This window comes from Borostomias antarcticus (assembly GCF_949987555.1).
Source record: "Borostomias antarcticus genome assembly, chromosome: 11".
Taxonomy (NCBI): domain Eukaryota; kingdom Metazoa; phylum Chordata; class Actinopteri; order Stomiiformes; family Stomiidae; genus Borostomias; species Borostomias antarcticus.
Genome location: NC_140244.1, coordinates 10,994,359 through 11,015,451, shown reverse-complemented (window position 1 = coordinate 11,015,451; position 21,093 = coordinate 10,994,359). Strand labels below are relative to the sequence as shown.

General features: G+C 44.3%; 3 protein-coding genes across 3 annotated transcripts in view; 1 reads left to right on the top strand and 2 right to left on the bottom strand.

The window, feature by feature from the left end:
• Positions 1-3,155, bottom strand: part of ampd2a (adenosine monophosphate deaminase 2a) — a 74,444-nt gene extending 71,289 nt beyond the window's left edge. Inside the window, exon 1 of the mRNA XM_084445657.1 lies at positions 2,715-3,155. Within this exon, the coding sequence (XP_084301783.1) occupies positions 2,715-2,724 (10 nt within the window). The 5' untranslated portion in view covers positions 2,725-3,155. The remainder of the gene's footprint in view (positions 1-2,714) is intronic.
• Positions 3,156-5,206: 2,051 nt separating this feature from the next.
• LOC311315033 (guanine nucleotide-binding protein G(t) subunit alpha-2-like) lies at positions 5,207-11,104 on the top strand (the record flags this gene model as incomplete). Its single annotated transcript, XM_084445620.1, has 8 exons — positions 5,207-5,300; positions 8,704-8,746; positions 9,089-9,230; positions 9,840-9,997; positions 10,099-10,227; positions 10,398-10,527; positions 10,666-10,819; positions 10,917-11,104. The coding sequence occupies 8 exons, from the start codon at positions 5,207-5,209 to the stop codon at positions 11,102-11,104; spliced, it is 1,038 nt and encodes a 345-aa protein (XP_084301746.1).
• A 1,373-nt stretch (positions 11,105-12,477) lies between these two features.
• On the bottom strand, positions 12,478-20,401 carry LOC311315246 (guanine nucleotide-binding protein G(i) subunit alpha-3-like). Its single transcript, XM_084445867.1, has 8 exons — positions 19,453-20,401; positions 19,190-19,232; positions 18,822-18,963; positions 17,562-17,719; positions 15,868-15,996; positions 15,364-15,493; positions 14,126-14,279; positions 12,478-13,806 (listed from the first exon to the last, which is right to left on the bottom strand). Exons 1-8 carry the CDS (start codon positions 19,568-19,570, stop codon positions 13,616-13,618), a joined length of 1,065 nt encoding a protein of 354 aa, XP_084301993.1. The 5' UTR covers positions 19,571-20,401; the 3' UTR covers positions 12,478-13,615.
• Between the last annotated feature and the right edge of the window lie 692 nt (positions 20,402-21,093).

The window sequence follows — 21,093 nt, the reverse complement described above, 5'->3', positions numbered from 1 at the left end:
AATGGAGGATGCAGATGAGAGCCGAGAGTTGAAAAAGCCAAAGGTTGTGGTGGAGGAAAGCTAGCTCCCAGTTGAATGCCTGAAGCGGACCAGTGAACTCTCAATCTGCCTAAACGCAAAGTCTCTCTGGGGGATGCAGGCAGGCAGGCAGCCCAGGCCAAGGCTGGATTCTAGAGGGGTGGATGAAATTCCCCACGCCTGCCTGCCTGACAGGATTTATAAATAACATGTGACAAGCAGAGCCAGAGCGCCCAGGCAAGCAGGCTGGCACAAGCGTGTTCCAAACTTCCTCCTGTCAACACGCTTGTCGGCCGGTGCTGAATTACTGCCCTGTACTCTGACCTCTGTGTGATTAGACCACGCGATGCCAGAGCACAACATCCCAGGAACTCGCATCATTGGATTCTTCTCGGCCTACAGAATCTAGCTAGCCTTGCTTTGATTGTCTCGGCCTACAGAATCTAGCTAGCCTTGCTTTGATTGTCTCGGCCTACAGAATCTAGCTAGCCTTGTTTTGAGCTGTTTGGAGGTGTGTAGTAGTGGCCAATTGGCAGAGGGTAGGTGTATAATAAACTCCTCCTTCGTTCCCCCTGTGGAAGCCTCAGAAGAGACAATGGAGAGACTTTTATAGTGCTTGTGGCAAGTTATCCTGAACTGAATGATGCGTCCCTGCCCGCATACAATAGCTGAATTTAAAAAAATGATATGTGGAGAACGGTGGGTTGGTAGAAGATTATGCTTACGTGCCACCATATTGCTTGTACGCCTAAGCTTACAGTAGGTACAACCCATCTCTGCTTTCATTAGTTGTGTAATTCTAGAAATACAATGTTTAAAAACAAACATAGAAAAACTGAAAACAGGCCATGCAATAAGGTGGAATGATAATCTACTATTCGTTTAAAATGTGTCCACAACAGTTTGTTTCCGTTCAGGAGTACGTTCTTTAAACACGGTCTCTGCCTCCCTCTGCTGTCAGTTTAGGGTTACTGCGCAATAGTGGATCAATGCATTCTACAGGGTCTGAGAACAAGCACCAAAAGCATAGTTTTTGTTATGTATAAAGCAAAATGTACTTGGCAATGGAATAAATAAATTGCGGCGAGCGCCCCCAGTGGTGGGATCTGGTACTGTGTGATAGAGGCACACACATACGAACGTGCCAGGTGCAAACGCACTGCAGGCCTACAGCATGCATGCCACACACACTAACGGAGGCACCAAATGAATATTTCCTCCCCTCGATTTCACCCGGTGGGGGACAATTATGTCAAGTAGCTGCCTGTGAAGAATTGCAACAAAAAAGAATAGCATTCTTCATTCAGTATGCTAAATAGCTAGCTAGCATTAGGCCTGTCGCCTACTCTTCCTGAAACATGAAACAATACACCACCAAAACTAACCAAGTCCAACACAAAATTAACCAGTTTATACATCATCTTGTTCTCACTGCAACTCAGGCTAGTGTTAGTGAGGTAAGCTAGTTGAAGAATGGAGAGTAAAGATCTAGTGCCATCTAGTGCACCAAGGTGGCAGTGCACCAGTCCACACATTCCTCTGTGAAAATCTGTAGTCATTCAGTTTCACAACACTGATCAAAGGTTCAGGTTTTTTCAGGTTCAAGTACATTATCACCCTTGTTGATACAATATGTCGGAATTTTATGGAACGGTACACCAAAGGTCATGAAAATCATTCTAAGATAGACATGGACATTGCTGACAGAGCACCCAGCCCCCCCCCCCACCCGCCTCCTTCTCTGGCTCTCCCTGAGGTGCAGTTTCATAGCTAGAACACAGAGGCCTACTTTTTCATGGGGGGGGGGGTAGTTTAAAATGACAGGCAGCCAAAACAATTTTTTACCTTAGCCAAAGTATCAGGAGAATGTTGTCTTGACAGTCCTTCTGCTGCGTGTACCTCTGTGGCTCTAGGCTTCTCTATCTGTCTCAGTCTCACTGGACCTGCGTGTACCTCTGTGGCTCTAGGCTTCTCTATCTGTCTCAGTCTCACTGGACCTGCATGTACCTCTGTGGCTCTAGGCTTCTCTATCTGTCTCAGTCTCACTGGACCTGCATGTACCTCTGTGGCTCTAGGCTTCTCTATCTGTCTCAGTCTCACTGGACCTGCGTGTACCTCTGTGGCTCTAGGCTTCTCTATCTGTCTCAGTCTCACTGGACAAGCTGTCTGCCTGCCTGCACCCTTTTAAAGTTTAAAATTAGACTGTAGCACAGGCTGCTGCTGATTTTCCCCCTTTTTCTGCAAAGCACAGGGAATTCAGCAGATGTGTTTGCCCAACCACACATCTCAACCACCCACTCTCCTTCCTCTTCTCTTCCCTCCACCACCACCACCCCTCTATGCTGAACCTCCTTAGCACCCAATGCACCCCCATGGTCCCACACTTCAGACAGGTGGTATCACACCCACTCCTAATTTAATGTGACTGACATATATCTATTGAGACGGGTTTAGAGACTGACTGATGCATGCGTTTTTGTTTTTACAATCCTGCTTGAGGGCAATGTTGGTGGTCAGTTTCACATGTGTAGCAACTTGACACGGAACTTCCAGGGAACACTCTCTACAACAGCAACACTAAACGTTAGTGGATATTTTCTTAAAAGGCAGGCTATGGGACTAAGAATGATTGTGTTTATAGGATGTTGGTAGCCAGTGAAATGTGTCTGGAGTCTGGAGCTGTGTCGTTCACTCACCACCTGCCATGACGAGAGGAGCTGATGTTTGATGAAGAGGAGCTGATGTTTATTTGATGAAGATGAGCTGATGTTTGTTTGATGAAGATGAGCCGATGTCTGTTTGCTCTGAGGTAAGGTTTGACTACAGAAAGGGAAAGTTATCCTCCAAAGCCAGACGTCCCGTATATATATATCTGAGCTCACAGAGCAAGTTTTGTCGGTCTTGTGAATAATTATAATTATAGTTATCTGGCTAACTTAGTTAGCTAACGTTAGCTAAGTAAGCTGTTAAGAACACAAGTCTCTCACAAGCGCAGGTTCAAGTTTCTAAATCTAAAAAAAGTTAGCAATACAAAGTCAATAGCTAATATTTAACGTACAAGCTAACAATTACTGCTGTAACGAGATGTGACTAAAACAAGATAGCGGATTACATGATGTCTTCGTCATGATGTCTATCGATAATTAGCTAACGTTACCTAGCTATCACCTCTGTACGGATGAATTTGTCAGCAGAACGGAACAGATAAGGAATATTTCATTACTGTTATGATGACGTATCAAAAAGCAATTGGATATTTAAAGGGGCCGTGTTAAATAGCGCTGCACAGATAACTTTTACATGTTGACGTCTGTATGACACCTATATGTCAGTGAGACACTGGTGCAAGAGCCCCTAGAGGCCAATATTTTCTATGTTTTGTATTGTGTGTTTTTTCTACTGTTTGTTTTTATATGGACTATGAGTCCGGAATAAAGTTTAATTGAATTGAATTGTAACATCTGTGTGCAAATGCGGGGGGTGCATATGGTAAACTACCTCCATGATGATACCGAATCAACAAGAGTTTTCTCCCCTCCAGACCCACACACACACCCTCCATCTCCCCTCCAGACCGCACCCCCCCCCCACACACACACACCATCTCTCCGCACCACCCCACACACACACCCTCCATCTCCTCTCCAGCAGTGCCCCTCTCACAGTAAGTGGCCATCTGCTGGCCTGTAAGCTGTGGCCCAAGGTTTAACAGACGCCTCTGGGTAATCTTGTCAACAGATCAGCAGTCCAAGATGCGGCAGGAAGGATGGAGTCAAGCTTGGCGGAGCAGGATTAGACAGGGACTGAGATTGTATTTCAATTACAGTGGCTGTGAGGTGTAGGGCGGGGGGGTAATTTCACTGCTAAGTGCCTTCTTGCTATGACACCAAACTAGATCTGAAGACCTAATCTCTCTGTCTCTTACTGTTCATATCATTTCAATGTGGATGGATTCTATGAAGGTATAACCAGAGCCTCGTCCATCATGATATGTGATAAAGTCTAAATTATGTGAGACCGCTTGGTAATGAACATAATCATGACAACTCTGCACTTCTGAAGAGCCTGGCAGAGGGCAGACCCAGGCGCAGGGGGCAGAGAGCAGACCCAGGCGCAGGGGTCACCGCTCTGCATCGGGTCAGAGATCACTACCGATAAAGATGAACCCTTACCAACGGGGGCTACAGCACGTCTGGATGCTGACCCAGGATCCATTCATGCCTGCGGTACATGTACACTCACTGTCTCAGTGGGACGACCTTTGACCCCAAGATCTGATGCCGACAGTAAGAATCGGGAAGGGAGGGGCCAGGAGAGGTAAGAACGATGCCGCCTGGTCACTGGGCCCTGCCAGGACCTGTCCCTTGGTGAGTGGTCAAGCCCTCAGCAGTAAAGCAATAAAGCCAAGGTCTTACAGACCATGTGGCCTCCTCGTTAAGACCTAGAAAGTGTCAAATAAATGTCTTGCTGTAACACAGCTCTAACTTGTTTTTTGTTGCAGTGTAGTCCATTAACTTGTCAGTGTCCATGACAAATGCTGTACCACAAATCTAATGAAAACGTATTGTCTCCGTAGTTTATTATAAAAGAGCAAGTTTATGTTCAGGTTCAATGCTGACTTCATGGGCCTGACCAAAGATGACCAGGGAAGTTGTGGAGAACCGGTGGAGAACGCAGGATAAAGCAGCGTTCTGAACAGACGGATGGTCCCCGTCCCTCGGGTTTTAAGCCCTGTGGTGTTTACCTTTCTTACCCTTCACTCCTGCCCTCTGACTCAGGCTAATGGGATGTGATGCTCTCCATTGGGAACGACAGGAAAAGCCCTGCCTGACAGCCAGACGCCAGGTTTAACGTTGGGTGTGTGTGGGGGGGGGGGGGAGGGGGGAATTAGGGAGGGGAGAAAAGCCGACAGTGCAGAGGGGTCGGTGTCTCTTAGCTGGCCAGCAGAGAGCGTCTGACTGCCTGCCAGAGTACCTTGTCTCTGGAGACCTTCTCTACCCACTGCTGACCACCAGCTGAGGCGAGGAGCCAGCTCTGCCCCGCCCCCCCCCCTCACCACTCCAGTCACCACTCTTCGCTGTCCCTCTAGCTCTAGTCCAGCCCACAGACGCCGGGAACGGGCGGCCCTGCGGTCCGTACCAACTGAGGATCTTGATTGGAAGGAGCGAGGAACATCCTGAAGATCACGATGGGAGCCGGAGGAAGTGCAGAAGACAGGAAGTCCCAAGAGCTGCAGCAGGACGCAGGCCAGGACTCCAGGACGGTCAAGCTGCTGCTGCTGGGTAAGGAGTTGCAGGGCCTGCTGGGTAAGGAGCCGCAGGGAAGGCGAAAGCACGGCCTGCTGGGTAAGGAGCTGCGGGGCGAGAGAGCTCGGCGATCTCCAGAGCCTGAGAAAGATGGAGGTCTCCAACTGGTGCTAAATATAGTATTGTGTGTAAAAGGAGCCGGCTGATCTTAAATAGATGCTTATTGTTGCAAGGCCTTGATTCTTAGAAACCTGATAATTAGTGCAGAGTAAGCTGAAGGTGGTTACAGTACCTCCTTGAGGTGGATGTGTCGTCTGAAGGTGAGGATGTGAGGTGGATGTGTCGTCTGAAGGTGAGGAAGTGAGGTGGATGTGTCGTCTGAAGGTGAGGATGTGAGGTGGATGTGTCGTCTGAAGGTGAGGATGTGAGGTGGATGTGTCATTGTGTTTTTATTTTGTAAAAGCTGAAGGAGAGGTTACATATTTTAATATTACATATTGTAAAACGTGTAAGAACTTACAGGGCATTGGAGTTAGACAGGAGACAATATTTCCACAGAACTTTGGTTGGAACATGAAGTCTGATATGATAGGACATACAGTAGTTACTTGGTTTCTTCAGAATCAGAAACGTTTATTGCCATGTTTACAACATACTAGGAATTTGTTTCGGTCAGTGGTGCAAAACATGGAGACAACATTGGACAGGGTGCAGGGACGAGACAGGACAGTGCAATAGTTAAACAAATCACTGAGATAGATTTCCATTCATCCCTAGTTAGAATACACTTAATCAGACGTTCCTGTCTATGGCTCACTCCTAATCTTTGGTGGATATCATGGTAACCAATACTGAAACAGTGTGCTCAACACCGACTAAACCAATTAACCAATCAGGAACAGGAACCAATAATCCCAACACACATCTGCGAGGTGTGTGGCACAATAAAGTGTCCCAGTTAAAAAGGGAACTGTAATATGATTTCCTACTGCACTGATGCTCTGCATTGACACACAGTATTTATGCTTTTGGCTTTATTGAGACAGTCACAGTAACAAGGCCAGGATGCTAACAGATAAGCACATCCCATTGAAAGTGGCTTACAGTAGAGGAGATAAGCCCAAGACTGACTGACTGATTGCTCCACTTACCTGGAAACTGAGATGATCATCAATCACAGAAAATAACACAGAAACAGATCAAACTGGTTCCAGTAGCTGTTGCAAATAAATAATAATACAACTAATACATTAGGGCAGAATGGAATGTCAGAAATAATGTTCTTATCAAAGCTGACAGGATAAGCAGATAAGAACTTAAAAAAAAAAAAAAATGTAGCCCACAACTTACTAACATGTTAATGTGCATGCAAGTGTTATGCATTATTTTGCGTGGAAATATGTGTTTAATGGCTCTTAGATTGAAGATTGATGTAAAACTACAAGATCCAAAGTTTTGACAACCCTTAGGCTTGTCAGTCTCCAGACAGTTTGACTCTGACCCCTGTTTAGCCTTGAGGCTGTGGCTCAGGAGGTAGAGCAGATCATCCAATGATTGTAGAGTCGGTGGTTCGAATCCCGGCTCCTCCTGTCCACATGTCGAAGTGTCTTTGGGCAAGACACTGAACCCCAAATTGCTTCCAAAGAGCAGGCTACCATCTTGCATGCATTGAGGGGATTAGCAGGGACCTTTGTTGTCTCCACAGCCAATCACATCATGTTTCCCTCTAGACAGTCTTTTATGAACACATAAACACATCTGTGTCAATCTTGGTGGGGGGGGGGCGGGGGTGACATTGCACTATGTCCATGGCGTCTGAGTAAAAATATTGTTGTTGGAGTTCAAAGGTAGGGTTTTGTCAGCTTTTCCCACAGGATCGCGGTAACCCTATTATACTTTCCTTCCTGTCACTTTAGACTCCCTGGCTAATTGATCTGACATCATGTTGCATCACCGACTTGCCCTGCCAGTAGCTAAATCTATACAGCTCAGGTGCCGAGGCTAATTAGCCAAGAGGATGACTTAATTAATCAAATCAAATGTGCTGAACAGAAAGACGTCCTTGTTGGGACTAATACAGGAAGCATCTTGAAGCAAGTAATAAGATGGCCTATGATCACCAGAGCCAATATAAGAGTTGAGAATAAGTTGAGAAGTCAACTATCTGAGATACAGTATCAAGGACCACTGGAACAAAAGCTCTTAAGGATCAATTACAGGAATCAATTACAAACTGGGACAGAGGCTGCAGTACATCAAAGGGTTCATTGTTCACACTGGTTGAGTAAATGTACTGGAGCAAGCTACACAATCACTGAGGGTTGAAATCATTGTGGCTTCATCTACTGTAGTTCAACTTGACTTCAATACTTTGAAGACAGATTGAAGTTGATAGAAGGGTCTGGTCACAGAAGGCAGGCATATTGGAGTAGTTTGGCTCCCATCTGGAACTGGACTTGTGGAATAAAACTGCAGCTTTTAACAGGACTAGCCTTGCAGGGTCTGTTTTGGTTAAATATTAATACATCGCGGAAATAGACAATGACAATGTATATTATTTTTATCTTTTCTTATTTTCCTCTAGTATTTTGTACTTGCTCTTTGCACTGTCCTGTCTCGTCCCTGCACCCTGACCAATGTTGTCTCCATGTTATGCACTATGCCCGAAAGACAATTCCTAGTATGTTGAAAAACTACAATGGCAATAAAACAAATTCTGATTTTGAAGTTGGTAAGCTTCTTTTTCTGCTGTGTGGCGCCATCTTCAGGTTCTAAGCTGAAATACGGATACATACAATACTCACAGTTTCAAGTGTAACCTGGTTGGTGGTGATGTAATTGTAACCTGCTTGGTGGTGATGTAGTTGTAACCTGCTTGGTGGTGATGTAGTTGTAACCTGCTTGGTGGTGATGTAGTTGTAACCTGCTTGGTGGTGATGTAGTTGTAACCTGCTTGGTGGTGATGTAGTGTAACCTGCTTGGTGGTGATGTAGTTGTAACCTGCTTGGTGGTGATGTAGTTGTAACCTGCTTGGTGGTGATGTAGTTGTAACCTGCTTGGTGGTGATGTAGTTGTGACCTGCTTGGTGGTGATGTAGTTGTCACCTGCTTGGTGGTGATGTAGTTGTAATCTGCTTGGTGGTGATGTAGTTGTAACCTGCTTGGTGGTGATGTAGTTGTGACCTGCTTGGTGGTGATGTAGTTGTAGCCTGGTTGGTGGTGATGTAGTTGTAACCTGCTTGGTGGTGATGTAGTTGTAACCTGCTTGGTGGTGATGTAGTTGTAACCTGCTTGGTGGTGATGTAGTGTAACCTGCTTGGTGGTGATGTAGTTGTAATCTGCTTGGTGGTGATGTAGTTGTAACCTGCTTGGTGGTGATGTAGTTGTAACCTGCTTGGTGGTGATGTAGTTGTAACCTGGTGTCTCTTTTGTTCAAACAGGTGCTGGCGAGTCTGGGAAGAGCACCATTGTAAAGCAGATGAAGTGAGTATGACAACACACACACGCACACATGCACACACACACACACACACACACACACACACACACAGCACAACAATCTTCCCCTGGGGATCAATAAAGTATCTATCTATCTATCTATCTATCTATCCATCTATCTATCTATCTATCTATCTATCTATCTATCTATCTATCTATCTATCTATCTATCTATCTATCTATCTATCTATCTATCTCAAACTCTCTATCTATCTATCTATCTATCTATCTATGTATCTATCTATCTATCTATCTATCTATGTATCTATCTATCTATCTATCTATCTATCTATCTATCGCAAACCTCTTTCTATTTGCATTGGGTAGAATTCTTTATCAAGGAGGTTATTCCAAAGAAGAACAACTGGCGTTCAGGGCGATCATCTTTGGCAACATCCTCCAGTCTGCTCTGGCCATCATCAGGGGCATGAAGATGCTGGGAATTGGCTTCGGCTCGCCGGCTGCAGCTGTGAGTAGTCCACAGTGTCACTAGCCAGTAGCAACCCACCAACACAATGCAATGACCCAACCCCATACAAATAGATTCATCATGTTGATAAAACAGGAGTGTTTCCAGTCAGTGATCCTATTACATTACTATAGAATCAATCAGTCAGTGATCCTATTACATGACTATAGAATCAACAGAAACTTAATCTGTCATGTCCTGTCCTGCACCCTGTCCTACAGTGTGTCGTCTACAACAGCGTATGCTATTATCCAAGAAAGGAGTGTACAGTATATAACCATGTACTACATTCTACTTACATACAGTATATATATATTTTTTTTTTATTTTTTTATTTCAAGGTCAGTTTATTAGCCAAGTATTGCCTATGGTTCACACATGTGTATATGTGTGAACCATAGGCTATACTTGGCTAATAACCTGACCTTTAAATAAAAATAAATAAATAAATAAATAAATATTTATATATATATATATATATATATATATATATATATATATATATATATATATATACTGTATGTAAGTAGAATGTTTAGTAAACAAGGAAAAAAGGACGTTTTAAGCAGTCATGACGGAGGTTAACTGGTGGTTGTTGTCCTGGTACAGGCAGATGCCCAGAAGTTGCAGACCCTTTCAAACTCCACGGTGGAGGGCACCATGCCCTCAGAGCTGGCCGACGTCATCCAAAGGTTGTGGAAAGACTCTGGCGTCCAGGCCAGCTTGGAGAGAGCCGCTGAATACCAGCTCAACGACTCTGCCACTTAGTGAGTGAACGCCAAGGCCAGCGCCACGTGCATGTCATTCTATGCGCTCCATAGACTCTGCGGCATGGTGAGTCTACTAAACATGAGCTTCCCCTCAACAGCTACCTCTCGGAGTTGGACAGAATAACAAGGCCGGACTTCCTGCCCAGTGAGCAGGATGTGCTCCATTCTCGAGTCAAGACCACTGGTGTCATTGAGGAACAGTTCTGCTGCAGAGAGCTGCACTTCAGGTAAGAGACCAGCCTGTAAGTGAGGTACATTCGCACAGGAGATAATATTCCTCTTTCTTTAACAGTGCAACGCATTTGGCCTGAGGTCGATGAACTTCCATGTGATTGGCCCGTTGGGACCCATCTTGCGACTGGTTCCGAAGCCTATTCATCGCTCTCTCCCCGTGCAGGATGTTCGATGTGGGCGGCCAGCGGCCGGAGAGGAAGAAGTGGATCCATTGTTTCGACGGCGTGAGCTGCGTCATCTTCTGCGTCGCCCTCAGTGCTTACGACATGGTGCTGGTGGAGGACGACGAGGTGGTGGGTTTGGTGAACTCTCTGAACTCTGGTCTCTCAGGGACATGGCCGTGTGAGCAGCCTGAGCTGTTGAAGGTGGGGCCGCTCATGTATAAACTGTTCAATAATGCTCATCAGCCTTCCTGCTCCCCTTCTCCACAGAACCGAATGCACGAGAGTCTGTACTTGTTCAACAGCATCTGCAATCACAGGTTCTTTGCCACCACTTCCATTGTACTCTTCCTCAACAAGAAGGATCTCTTTGAGGAGAAGATCAAGAAGGTCAACCTCAGTGTCTGTTTCCCAGACTATAAAGGTAGGTCTTAAACTAAACAGGCACTAAAATCTCATTCCAGCGTCTTCAGCTAGAATGACAAAGACACTTTATAATTTGTCACTTTTCCATCTTCAAGGTTCAAACTCTTACGATGACGCCGCCGCCTACATCAAGTCTCAGTTTTTAGAGCTGAACAGGAAGAGGGGTGTGAAAGAGATCTACTCCCACATGACCTGCGCCACCAACACCAAAGACACTGGGGTCGTGTTCGGCGCCGTGACAGAAATCATCAAAGTGAACCTGAAAGACTGCGGCCTATTCTGAGCAGCTGGACATGGAAGTGGGTCATCTGTCTGCGTTTATGTTCTAATACTGTTCCAGAATGGGACGCAGAGAACCGAATACCCCCCCTCACCCACCACCACCACTGAGAGACACTGTCTATAGACACTTGCACATGACCTCAATGTTCTGTATGTGTAGGACACACCACACTCGCACATCACGCCGCACACACATACACACATTCACTTACACATTACACTCTGCATACTCACTGTATACACACTGACTGCACTACTTTTGTATATTGTTCTTCTCTCTTAGCTTGTTTTTTTTTTTCACTACCATTTTGTACTCGGCCCTTTGCACTGTCCTGTCTCTGCACTGTCCTGGCTCATCCCTGCACCCTGTCCAATGTTGTCTCAATGTTATTCACTACGTCCGAAAGCAAATTCCAACAATAATAATCTGATTCTGATTGTGAATATCTCTTCTTTCTCCCTCACAGACGTTCTTCTCTTCAGGTCCCTTCACTTGGATTCAAGCGCTGTAGAATCACCAGCAGTCACTCGCCGGCTGTTTGTTTTACATGAGTTACAAAAGCACCTATTAGGATACACGTCCCCGGCAAAACTCCAAAGGGATTGACAACCACATCCAAACAACCGAGCTGAGATGGCAACTCCTGCTGGACGCAGTGTGGATAAGGACTGTTAGAAGGACATGTGGAGAATGACAATGACAGCACAGGGAAAATAGGCTGTCTGGTCCAGTTAGTGTCATAGATATTCTGGGTTATTCCTGGCTTTGTTCATTTGAGTTGAAGAAAACATGTCCAAGGTTGCCCATGAACTCAATAAATGTATGAGAGGAAACATTTTGAGGTGGTCCAGCATCAAGGCCAAACCCATATCCTGTACAATAACATTGCTCTTGCCCTATCATTTTCTGTTTTTATGTAGAAATATAAAATAAAAAAGCAAATATTGTTCGTTTGAATATGCCAATTGTTCTGCACTTCCCGTAATGCAGCTTATAGATTTTTTTTCCACTTAGCTAATTTGAATATGTGAGTTCAGATACCCAGGCCCAAACTGGACTTTATCGAAAATTTCTCTCCACTAATTAGACATGTATTTTGTAAATACCTTGTACAATAGTAGAATAGCGGACTTTATATACTAATACTCAAATACTGTACATCCATCAATGGCAAATTTAGCGATGTTCTGTATATTTCATTTTGTCTATTTACAAACCTGTAACTCTGTCTTGTCTTGTGAAAGATTAGACATTTCAATAAAATGATAGAAACTTTGTGAGTATTCTTGGTTCTCATCAGAGGGTGATGTCACATACAGTACTGCAATGTAATTATTGTTCTGTACAAACAAAACATTTGTCTGATGGTTTTATTTTAAAAAAGGAGCATCCATGGTGTTGTTATATAACACACAACTGTAATGTCCAAATGGCAAATTGATAAACTTAGAAAGGATCAACTTTTCCATTAAAAACCTTTGTAATCAATAAGGCCACAGTCTTTAGCAAAATGCTTATTTCTATACATAATAGTTACATACAAACACTATCCCAGGAAAGTAGGCAACATTCAATGATTCAAGGCAAGTACAGTATATAATATTTAAAGTACAGTATACAATCTTTAAAGGTGAAAGATTTTTTTTCTATCAGCAAACATCACTTTTTATGTTATATCCACAGTAGTAAAAATAAACCAATTTCATGAAAGAAAAAATATATATTTTGAGCAGTATGAAGCTGAAAGATTGCTTGATGTTATTTTTTGTTGTACTGAGCTATGATAAAACTGGTATTGTTCACCTTATCACCTTTGTTTTTTAACATAATCCAATGACATCTGAAATCTGAATTACAAAAGGACACTAGTAATACTATGTTGTGTAACAATCTGAGATCAAAGTGGCATTTGGTGAATTCAAAGAATCAAAGTTCAGCACAATAAAATTACATTATTAACACTGGACAGATACTTAAGTTCCACATCAATGATGGGTATTATAAAACTAATTACGTCTTGGATACCTAATATTGATGTGTAATAAATTCACCTTTGAAATGTTGGTAATACCTTTGGTAACCCTGACAGAAAAGTAAGAACGCCTGGAAAGTGCTAGTTTTGAAAAAGAATGGCAATGGCAACAATGGCAATGGCAAAAGGTCAGAAGAAAGAGGCTTTAAGTCTTAATGAAACACAAGTCAATTCCACATTAAAAGTCAGTCCAGACCAATGAAATCCATGACAGTCATATATAGACAATTAAAATGCAAAAGCGCCCTATGTACAATCTTGTCTTGAAATATTCAAGGATTCATCAGATGTCTTGGTAACCGCGTAAGGCTTGACCCCAACCTCTTTCTACAGCATAACCTCTACAGCTCTGATACTGGACTCAACCCAACGACCCACCACAGATCTGGAGAGTCGAATTGGCAATGACCGACTAGTACTGTACATGCAAATGCATAGGATGGTATTACAGACCCCTGATGACGGATGTGGTGGAGGTCTCAGTACAGGCCCACCTCATTCAGGTTGTTCTTGATGATGACGTCGGTGACGGCGTCGAAGACGAACTGTACGTTCTTGGTGTCGGTGGCACAGGTGAAGTGGGTGTAGATCTCCTTTGTGTCCTTCCTCTTGTTCATGTCTTCAAACTGGCACTGGATGTACACCGAAGCATCCTTGTACGTGTTTTCACCTAGAATATATAGGAGCAGAATTGAATACATATTCATCAATATATAACAAAATGTATATGAGAGAACAATAATTTAGGTCAAGGTTACCATTTCTAACAGTTTAAGTATGAACTTTGACCTCATCTCAACAAACAATTAAGACCTGAATAACTCTCCACACAAGAGTCAAAACACCCAACTGTCACAGATACTTTTATTACAGTTATAGTATACTGTATTTTACTGATTAGTTTTAACTATGCAGCCCATAACCTCCGCTATCCAATCGTAACGGCCAACATCTTTTTGCCTCCACTACTCCGGTCAGCTGAGAGCTACCTGAGTACTCTGGGTAGCAGATGGTGAGGGGGCTCTTCTGGATCTTGTCCTCAAACAGGTCCTTCTTGTTGAGGAACAGGATGATGGAGGTGCTCGTGAACCACTTGTTGTTGCAGATGGAGTCAAACAGCTTCATGCTCTCGTGCATGCGGTTCTGGGGAGAGGTCAGAGGTCAAACAGCTTCATGCTCTCGTGCATGCATGGACGGCGCCAGGATTTTTTCTCTCCAGGGGCTAAGGAGGGGCTACTTTTTTTCTCCACCCGCCCGTACACCGACACATCCCCCCCCCGGTTCCTACGCCTATAGATGCAAACAATTAAATCAAAGAACTTGCTTGAACGTGTGATATTTATTCGATCTAGACCTAATAATACATACAGCGAAAACATCCGAGCGGGGTTTTCAGCTGACTGATTGCTAATATTCAACATGCCAACAAGAACATGTAACATGTCCCCCTCGTCTAGACTTCAGTCTCTTTTCTTTCGAATTACAAAACGATCCATTATGAACGACTGGCTAACATACGAGCACACATCAGCGCGAATCGTCTGGCGAGGCGAGCTGTTAGGCTCGTAGGCATAGCCAGACCAGACCCCACCACGCACATGTAAATCGCAGGGTAGGCTACCTGTAGCACGAGCACGCAACCATGGGACCTGATTATGAAGAGAGAATGGCTGATTATGAACTTTTACTTAAAATATACCCAAATGTTTGTGGGGGCTTAACCGGGGCTAAGCAGATTTGTGACGGGGCTATAGCCCCGCCTAGCCCCGGTGTAGTGCCGTCCCTGTGTGCATGCGGTTCTGGGGAGAGGTCAGAGGTCAAACAGCTTCATGCTCTTGTGCACGCGGTTCTGAGGGGAGGTCAGAGCACGGCGAGTCCATCCATATACACTAATCTCTACGCTAATGGTCACACTTATCCTGTCTCAAAAGACTTGGCTCTGTGAACGTAACTCACTACACTAGTGACTCGTCTCAAAAACCCACTCTTACTGTGGAGGAATACTATATATTGTTTTACAATACCTTAACTTTATTGTACCCCTTAAAATGTTAATGTTGAAAAGGGTATGGTCACACGGACAGGTCAAACTCTTAGCTGTAAATCAATTAATGACGCTCCAGCCTGCATGGGTGTTTGAGGCCTATCCCGTTCTGTTTGTGGCCTATCCAGCTTAGTACCATCTTCTCATCATCATGGGTGTTTGAGGCCTGTCTATCCAGCTCACCATCTCCTCATCTTCAGCCAGCACCAGGTCGTAGTCACTCAGCGCCACGCAGAAGATGATGGCCGTGACGCCCTCGAAACAGTGGATCCACTTCTTCCTCTCAGAGCGCTGGCCGCCCACATCGAACATCCTGCACAGAGGAACAGGCAGAGAGAAGGAGAGAGATGAGGAAATGAGACAGAGGGATATGAGGAAATGAAAGAGAGCGAGAGATGAGGAAATGAGAGAAAAAGAGACAGACAGAGAGAGAGAGAGAGAGAGAGAGAGAGAGAGAGAGAAATAGGAGTCAAAACTGAAGGTAATCTGAACCACTTATTAGAATAAAAGTCCTTTATTGTGTCATGGACCAATGAGTCTTCAGACCGGAAAAAGGAGTGTTTGTGTGTGCGTGCGTGTGTGTGGGGGGGTCTTATAGTTCCCAAAGTAGAGTTTTCAACTAGTTGCATTAGAGGAACTGGAACAACTTAAGTGCCTCAAGATCTGTTCTGTTGTGTGAGGTCTCACTTGAAGTACAGGTCTTTGAATGGGAAGTGTGTCTCCACGATGCCTGTGGTCTTCACTCTGGTCCTCAGGACGTCCTGCTGAGTGGGGACGTAGTTCTGCTGGGATATCCTGTCCAGGTCATTCAGGTAGCTGAGAGGAGGAGAATGGAGCAAAAGTAGACTCACTTAAAAGTATGTGGAGTTACAGTACAGCTGGATGACTAAAGGCCTCTATGCACCGTCTGTACTTGTAGTATTTCCTGGAATATGCTGCATTTGTTTATGTTTGCATGCTGAGCTCTGTGCCGCTCAGTTTGCATTGGCACTGCCCAGCCTGCAGGTGCAGCCATGCGCTTTCATGGAAACAGAGACTTCGGCGCGACAGTTGCTGTCACAGTGAGGTGTATCCTCAGACCTATGTACTGTAACGTAATGTACTGTAATGTATTGTAATGTACTGTAATGTAATGTATCCTCAGACCTATCCTGCACCACCTCGGAAGGTACAGTAGTATGGACATTTTCTCAACACATTCTGCCAGAGATTTTCTGTTGCCATCAGAGAACAGATGACTTGTCGAGACTTGCCGGCAATAATCCGTTATCCACAAAGAAGCGTGAAGATGAACCCTAAATGAACTGGATTTATAGAGAAACTAACTCCTAAAACAGATCAATTTAGTGGTTACAGCTTACATTATTAGAATTTAGAAGTTGTCTGTCTCATATGCTTTAAGACACAAACTGTTATGTTTCTAAAACAAAGCCAGACTTGCATGACAACTTGTTTTTGCCCTCAAGGCCTAGAGCCTCTCCTTGTCTGTAACTGTCTTGCTTAAGCAGTATGTTGTAACAGCACTGCCAAAGTAGCACAGCACTCCTCATATCCTGGCATGAGTCAGTGAGACGTTATGAGTCTCCAGGGACCATACCCATGTGGAGATGTAGCATTCTATACTACACACTAATCCATGTAGAATTCTTCACTAAACACTAATCCACAGCCGGCACCTGCCACACTAAGCGATCCCTTCCAGCAGATTATAATAAAGATAAGGAATGTGCCCCGCAAACTCATACGCTCCACACACGCCGTCAGGCCAAATTAATGTGATGAAGAGCAGACAATCGAAATGTTGTCAAAATAATAAAGTTTAGTCTGGAGCATATGAGTGTGAGGGTTCTATTCCTTTTCATTATGACTATTTCTTAACCCAGCACTCAGAGAAGTGATGTGTTTATAGGCTACTACCTACGTTTCCGAATTATTATAACATACTAGCCTATACTATGGCCTATTCACATCTGTGTAACCTGAGATTCCTCTAGCTGAAGCTACATTCGGTGCTCTTGTTCACTTTATTTATTTATTATTTGTTTATATATAGTTTATTTCAACTACCTAATCCTTTTTTAAAGGCCTGGTTAGCCAGTCTTCATCACGAGGTTCAGTGTGAACATGGAGGAGGAAAGCATCCACAACCCCGTACTGCAGAGGTACTCTTCAGGCAAGAAGAGTCTCTTCATTGTATCTCCTTGGCTTTTGGGAGCCTCACGGTGTCACAACACTCTTAGCTTGTTCACTGGAGAGGATACCTACGCCCTCACATCTCAACAGAAGTACAACCGACAAACGGCTTGTGCTTATGCTTCTCTGGGTCACAGCACACACCCCCTACGCATTTAGAGAGGTCAACAGCCGAACACTGCTCTTACTAGGAGGCCGAGTCGTTGAGCTGGTACTCTCTGGACCTGCTGAAGCACGTCTGGACACCCCCGTCCTGCCACAGCCTCCGGATGACCCCGGCCAGGTCAGGGGTCATGACCCCTTCCTCCGCAGAGCTGGCCAAGGCAAAAAGCTGACGGGCGTCGTCCTGGAAACAAAGCACAGTAGTGGTCAGCAGTGGTAATCATCATACATTCCTGCTCTCATTATCATGAAGGAACACTGAGCCAGGGAACAGACCGCCTGTACACTACACCACCCAGAGACTTCAACAATGAGTCTGTATGTATGGCAAATAAACCACCTTGAACCTTGAACACTGCTGGCTAGGAGGGCAAAATTCTGGCGATTTTCAAAGGAGGAAACTTTCTATAAATAATTATGAGAATTGTATGGTAATGTGTACATATATGACACATACTGTTCCAGATCAGTTTCAAACCTTCACCTATGAGCAAAGGCAAGTGTTGTTAGTTTGCTAACGAAACCATAAATGCTTGCTAAGGTTAGCTACAACATCAGCAGCAAGCAATGACAACTAGGTCACATTATTACCTAATAATTATTAAAACGTTGATTATATCATCATCACTCTTTTATACCATTACTAACAATTTACCTAGATCACGATGGCATGTGGTCAAACAAGTGACCAAGAAGGATGCTCTGTGTCAACATCTGTCTGACGGTCATGTGAACGGAGCATGCCCTGTGCATGCATGATGCTGTCCGACCAATAGTGGGAGCCGATTGCTCATCCACTCATACATCAGACACGGTATTTAATTCAGACACAAATAACTTAAGGAGATTCGAAAACAATCAACGAAAGAAGAAATTAAGATATAGCGAATACACAGCTGCCGAGTCATGAAAATACTCCAGCTCTGTTTCTTGGAGGGGCAAAATTCCCAAGCCAATGTTATCAGGGTAACTTTCTGGAAATGTTCCACCCCCTTGTAACCCTGGTGCTGGCTATGCACCAACAGGGAATTATCCTACAATGCTGTGTCAAGTGTAGTACTGTGTTATGCTAGGCTGAAGCATATGTGTCCCAGTACTGTGAGTTATTATTACATAATAAGCATTGACTGTCGCAACGCATAGAAGATACACTCTGGTCAGTTATAAGGCACAAAGTAAGGTATCATCTTATAACTAGTTGACATAGTGAGATTATTACACTGCCTGGTAGGTTAACCGCAAGCGTAACATGCGCCATAAAGAAGCGGCGCCGGACGTAAACTCACTGATCGCGCCGCGTCCTGGAAGTCTATGGCCAGCCGGCCCATGGCCCGGATGATGGCGATGATGGACTGGATGGTGTTGCTGTAGACAACCACCCTGTACTGGCTGCACTCCTCCTGGGAGTAGCCGTCCTCGTGGATGATCCTGGGGGAGAAAGGGCGGCATTTCACATGTTGTAGTGATCTGGGTGTCCTGGGTGCCCCGTAAAGGCAAACCTTTAAGACATTCATATTTGGGTCAACAGAAAAGTTGGCCTCTCTGTTATATCAGTGTCTGGGATAAGCAGTTGTTGGAAATCCTTTTGGAAATATTTCATTTTACGTGAATACACACCTACACAGTAAGGCGTTTACTTGTAAAGTATACTCACTTAATCTGCTTGACAATTGTACTCTTCCCAGACTCGCCAGCACCTAGAGGTAGACAGTGAGAGCGACATGAAAGGAGAGAGATGGATCAACAACTTCTATCAGACAGGCTGCCATCCCACGCACGATAGGCCCCCAGTTTTCTGTTTGGAACGGAGGCATACTCCACGAGAACCACAGCCTGGTGTGTGGTGATCTGGCTTATATGGGAGTGATAGCCTACATTTAGAACTCCTGAAATAAACATACTAGGTTTTCGACTCACCGAGGAGCAACAGTTTGACTTCACTTAAAGCCTTGTCGCCAGCTTCTCGTAGGTTGCGATCTATCATTTTACTCCTCTCCATGGCAGCCTTGTCCTCGGCGCTGAGTGTGCAACCCATCTCCAATCCAAAAAAGTACCGAACAACACTGTAATACGGCTTTACCTAACGTTAAAACAATTTCGCTTTTCACACGCCTGGAAAAATCGATTCTGCTGGATGTAACGTTACAGTAACGTTAGCTAGCTTAGCTATTGTCTTCTCAGCGATATTAATTGCATTCTAATCGAGCTAACTAACAGTCACCTACACATTTGCGCACACAAGTTTGTTATTAAGCAGTATGTCGGAAAAAAAAACCGTGCATTTAGATGGTGCCTGGACTGTCCATTTGATCCAGCTCATTGACGCTGGCTACGACACATTTTCACAAAGATGAGCTGCGAGGAAGCGACAGGAGAAGAAAAAGGCGTTGGCCAGGCAGCAGCTCAGGAAGGAACTAGCTAGCTATGCTAGCTTAACGGTACGGTAATGATTAGCTGGTTAGCTATGCTTGCTCAAATCTGGGATGTAGTTAGCTGGCTACAGTTTCGACATTTATAGAGTAATTAAGTTAACGCTATCAAATAATACTATACTAAGAGGTTCACATAAATTAAACTAAAAACGAATGTACTAACGTTAGATAGCTTACGTTAGCTGAAGTTAATTTGCCGACAAAGGTTAGTGCTGGTCTACGTTAGGTTCCAAACTTCTCCGAAAAAAAAAAAAAAACTCTATTACGTTATGCTAACTGAACTGACATGCCGCTGTTTGAAACAACCAAACATTTAGTGATACTTCCGTCCTAGTCTAACTCAACACAAACCTATTAACGTTGCTGCACCCGAGAAAAGAATAACAATTAATAAAAACCAAAACGAATTGCAGAAGTTCAGTATTTTGCTGCTATGAACAAAAATGTTTACTTTCAGCATCACCATGTGACGCACAATTATGCGGAAATTGATCCAAATGACTGAGCATGACGGGTAATGAAGTTCGCACCAGAGAACTTCATCAGCATATAGCATTAGCCTATTTGCTCAATAACACTGCAAATGACTGACAGGTTGTCTAATACATTTGTCATGATTAACACGGTCTCTGTATTATAGCAGCCTACACAATGTACTAATTTAGAAGGGATATATCAGTCAGAAAGTGAGTTGAAACAGGTTTCCCATAGATCTTCTCTCCTCCCACCTACAAACACTGCTGAGAAATGTCACCGGGTGTGTGTTGCCATGGGGACGGCAGGGCTGAGGGCGTATTGACAGAGGTGTGAGGCCTGAAGAGACGTTTACCAGCACAGCTGCACTGTTTAGCCCAGCATCTATGCATGCTCTTGTTGACAGCAAGTTACACTCCTCATTAGTGACAAAGTGATCTTCCATCTGAGTTTCTGAGGGAAAAAAGATGGCAGCTTGAGGATTCCAGGTAACTTGTTTCATTACACTGCTGCAGGATCTTATCAGATGTGAGTCAGTGATGATTGTCATGTAGACAGTAACAGGCCTTACCTGTACAGTCCACATAGCCTAGTATATATGACACACCCCACACCTCCCCTCAGACAGTTACTGTCAGTAGAAAATTACAAA

Excerpts from the sequence above, each read along its gene's own strand:
- LOC311315246 (XM_084445867.1), bottom strand. The coding sequence starts at position 19,570 with ATGGGTTGCACACTCAGCGCCGAGGACAAGGCTGCCATGGAGAGGAGT. Across the intron at positions 18,964-19,189 it reads ACAATTGTCAAGCAGATTAA|GATCATCCACGAGGACGGCT; the intron begins GTGAGTATACTT and ends TTTCTCCCCCAG. Across the intron at positions 17,720-18,821 it reads TCCAGGACGCGGCGCGATCA|GACGACGCCCGTCAGCTTTT; the intron begins GTGAGTTTACGT and ends CTTTGTTTCCAG.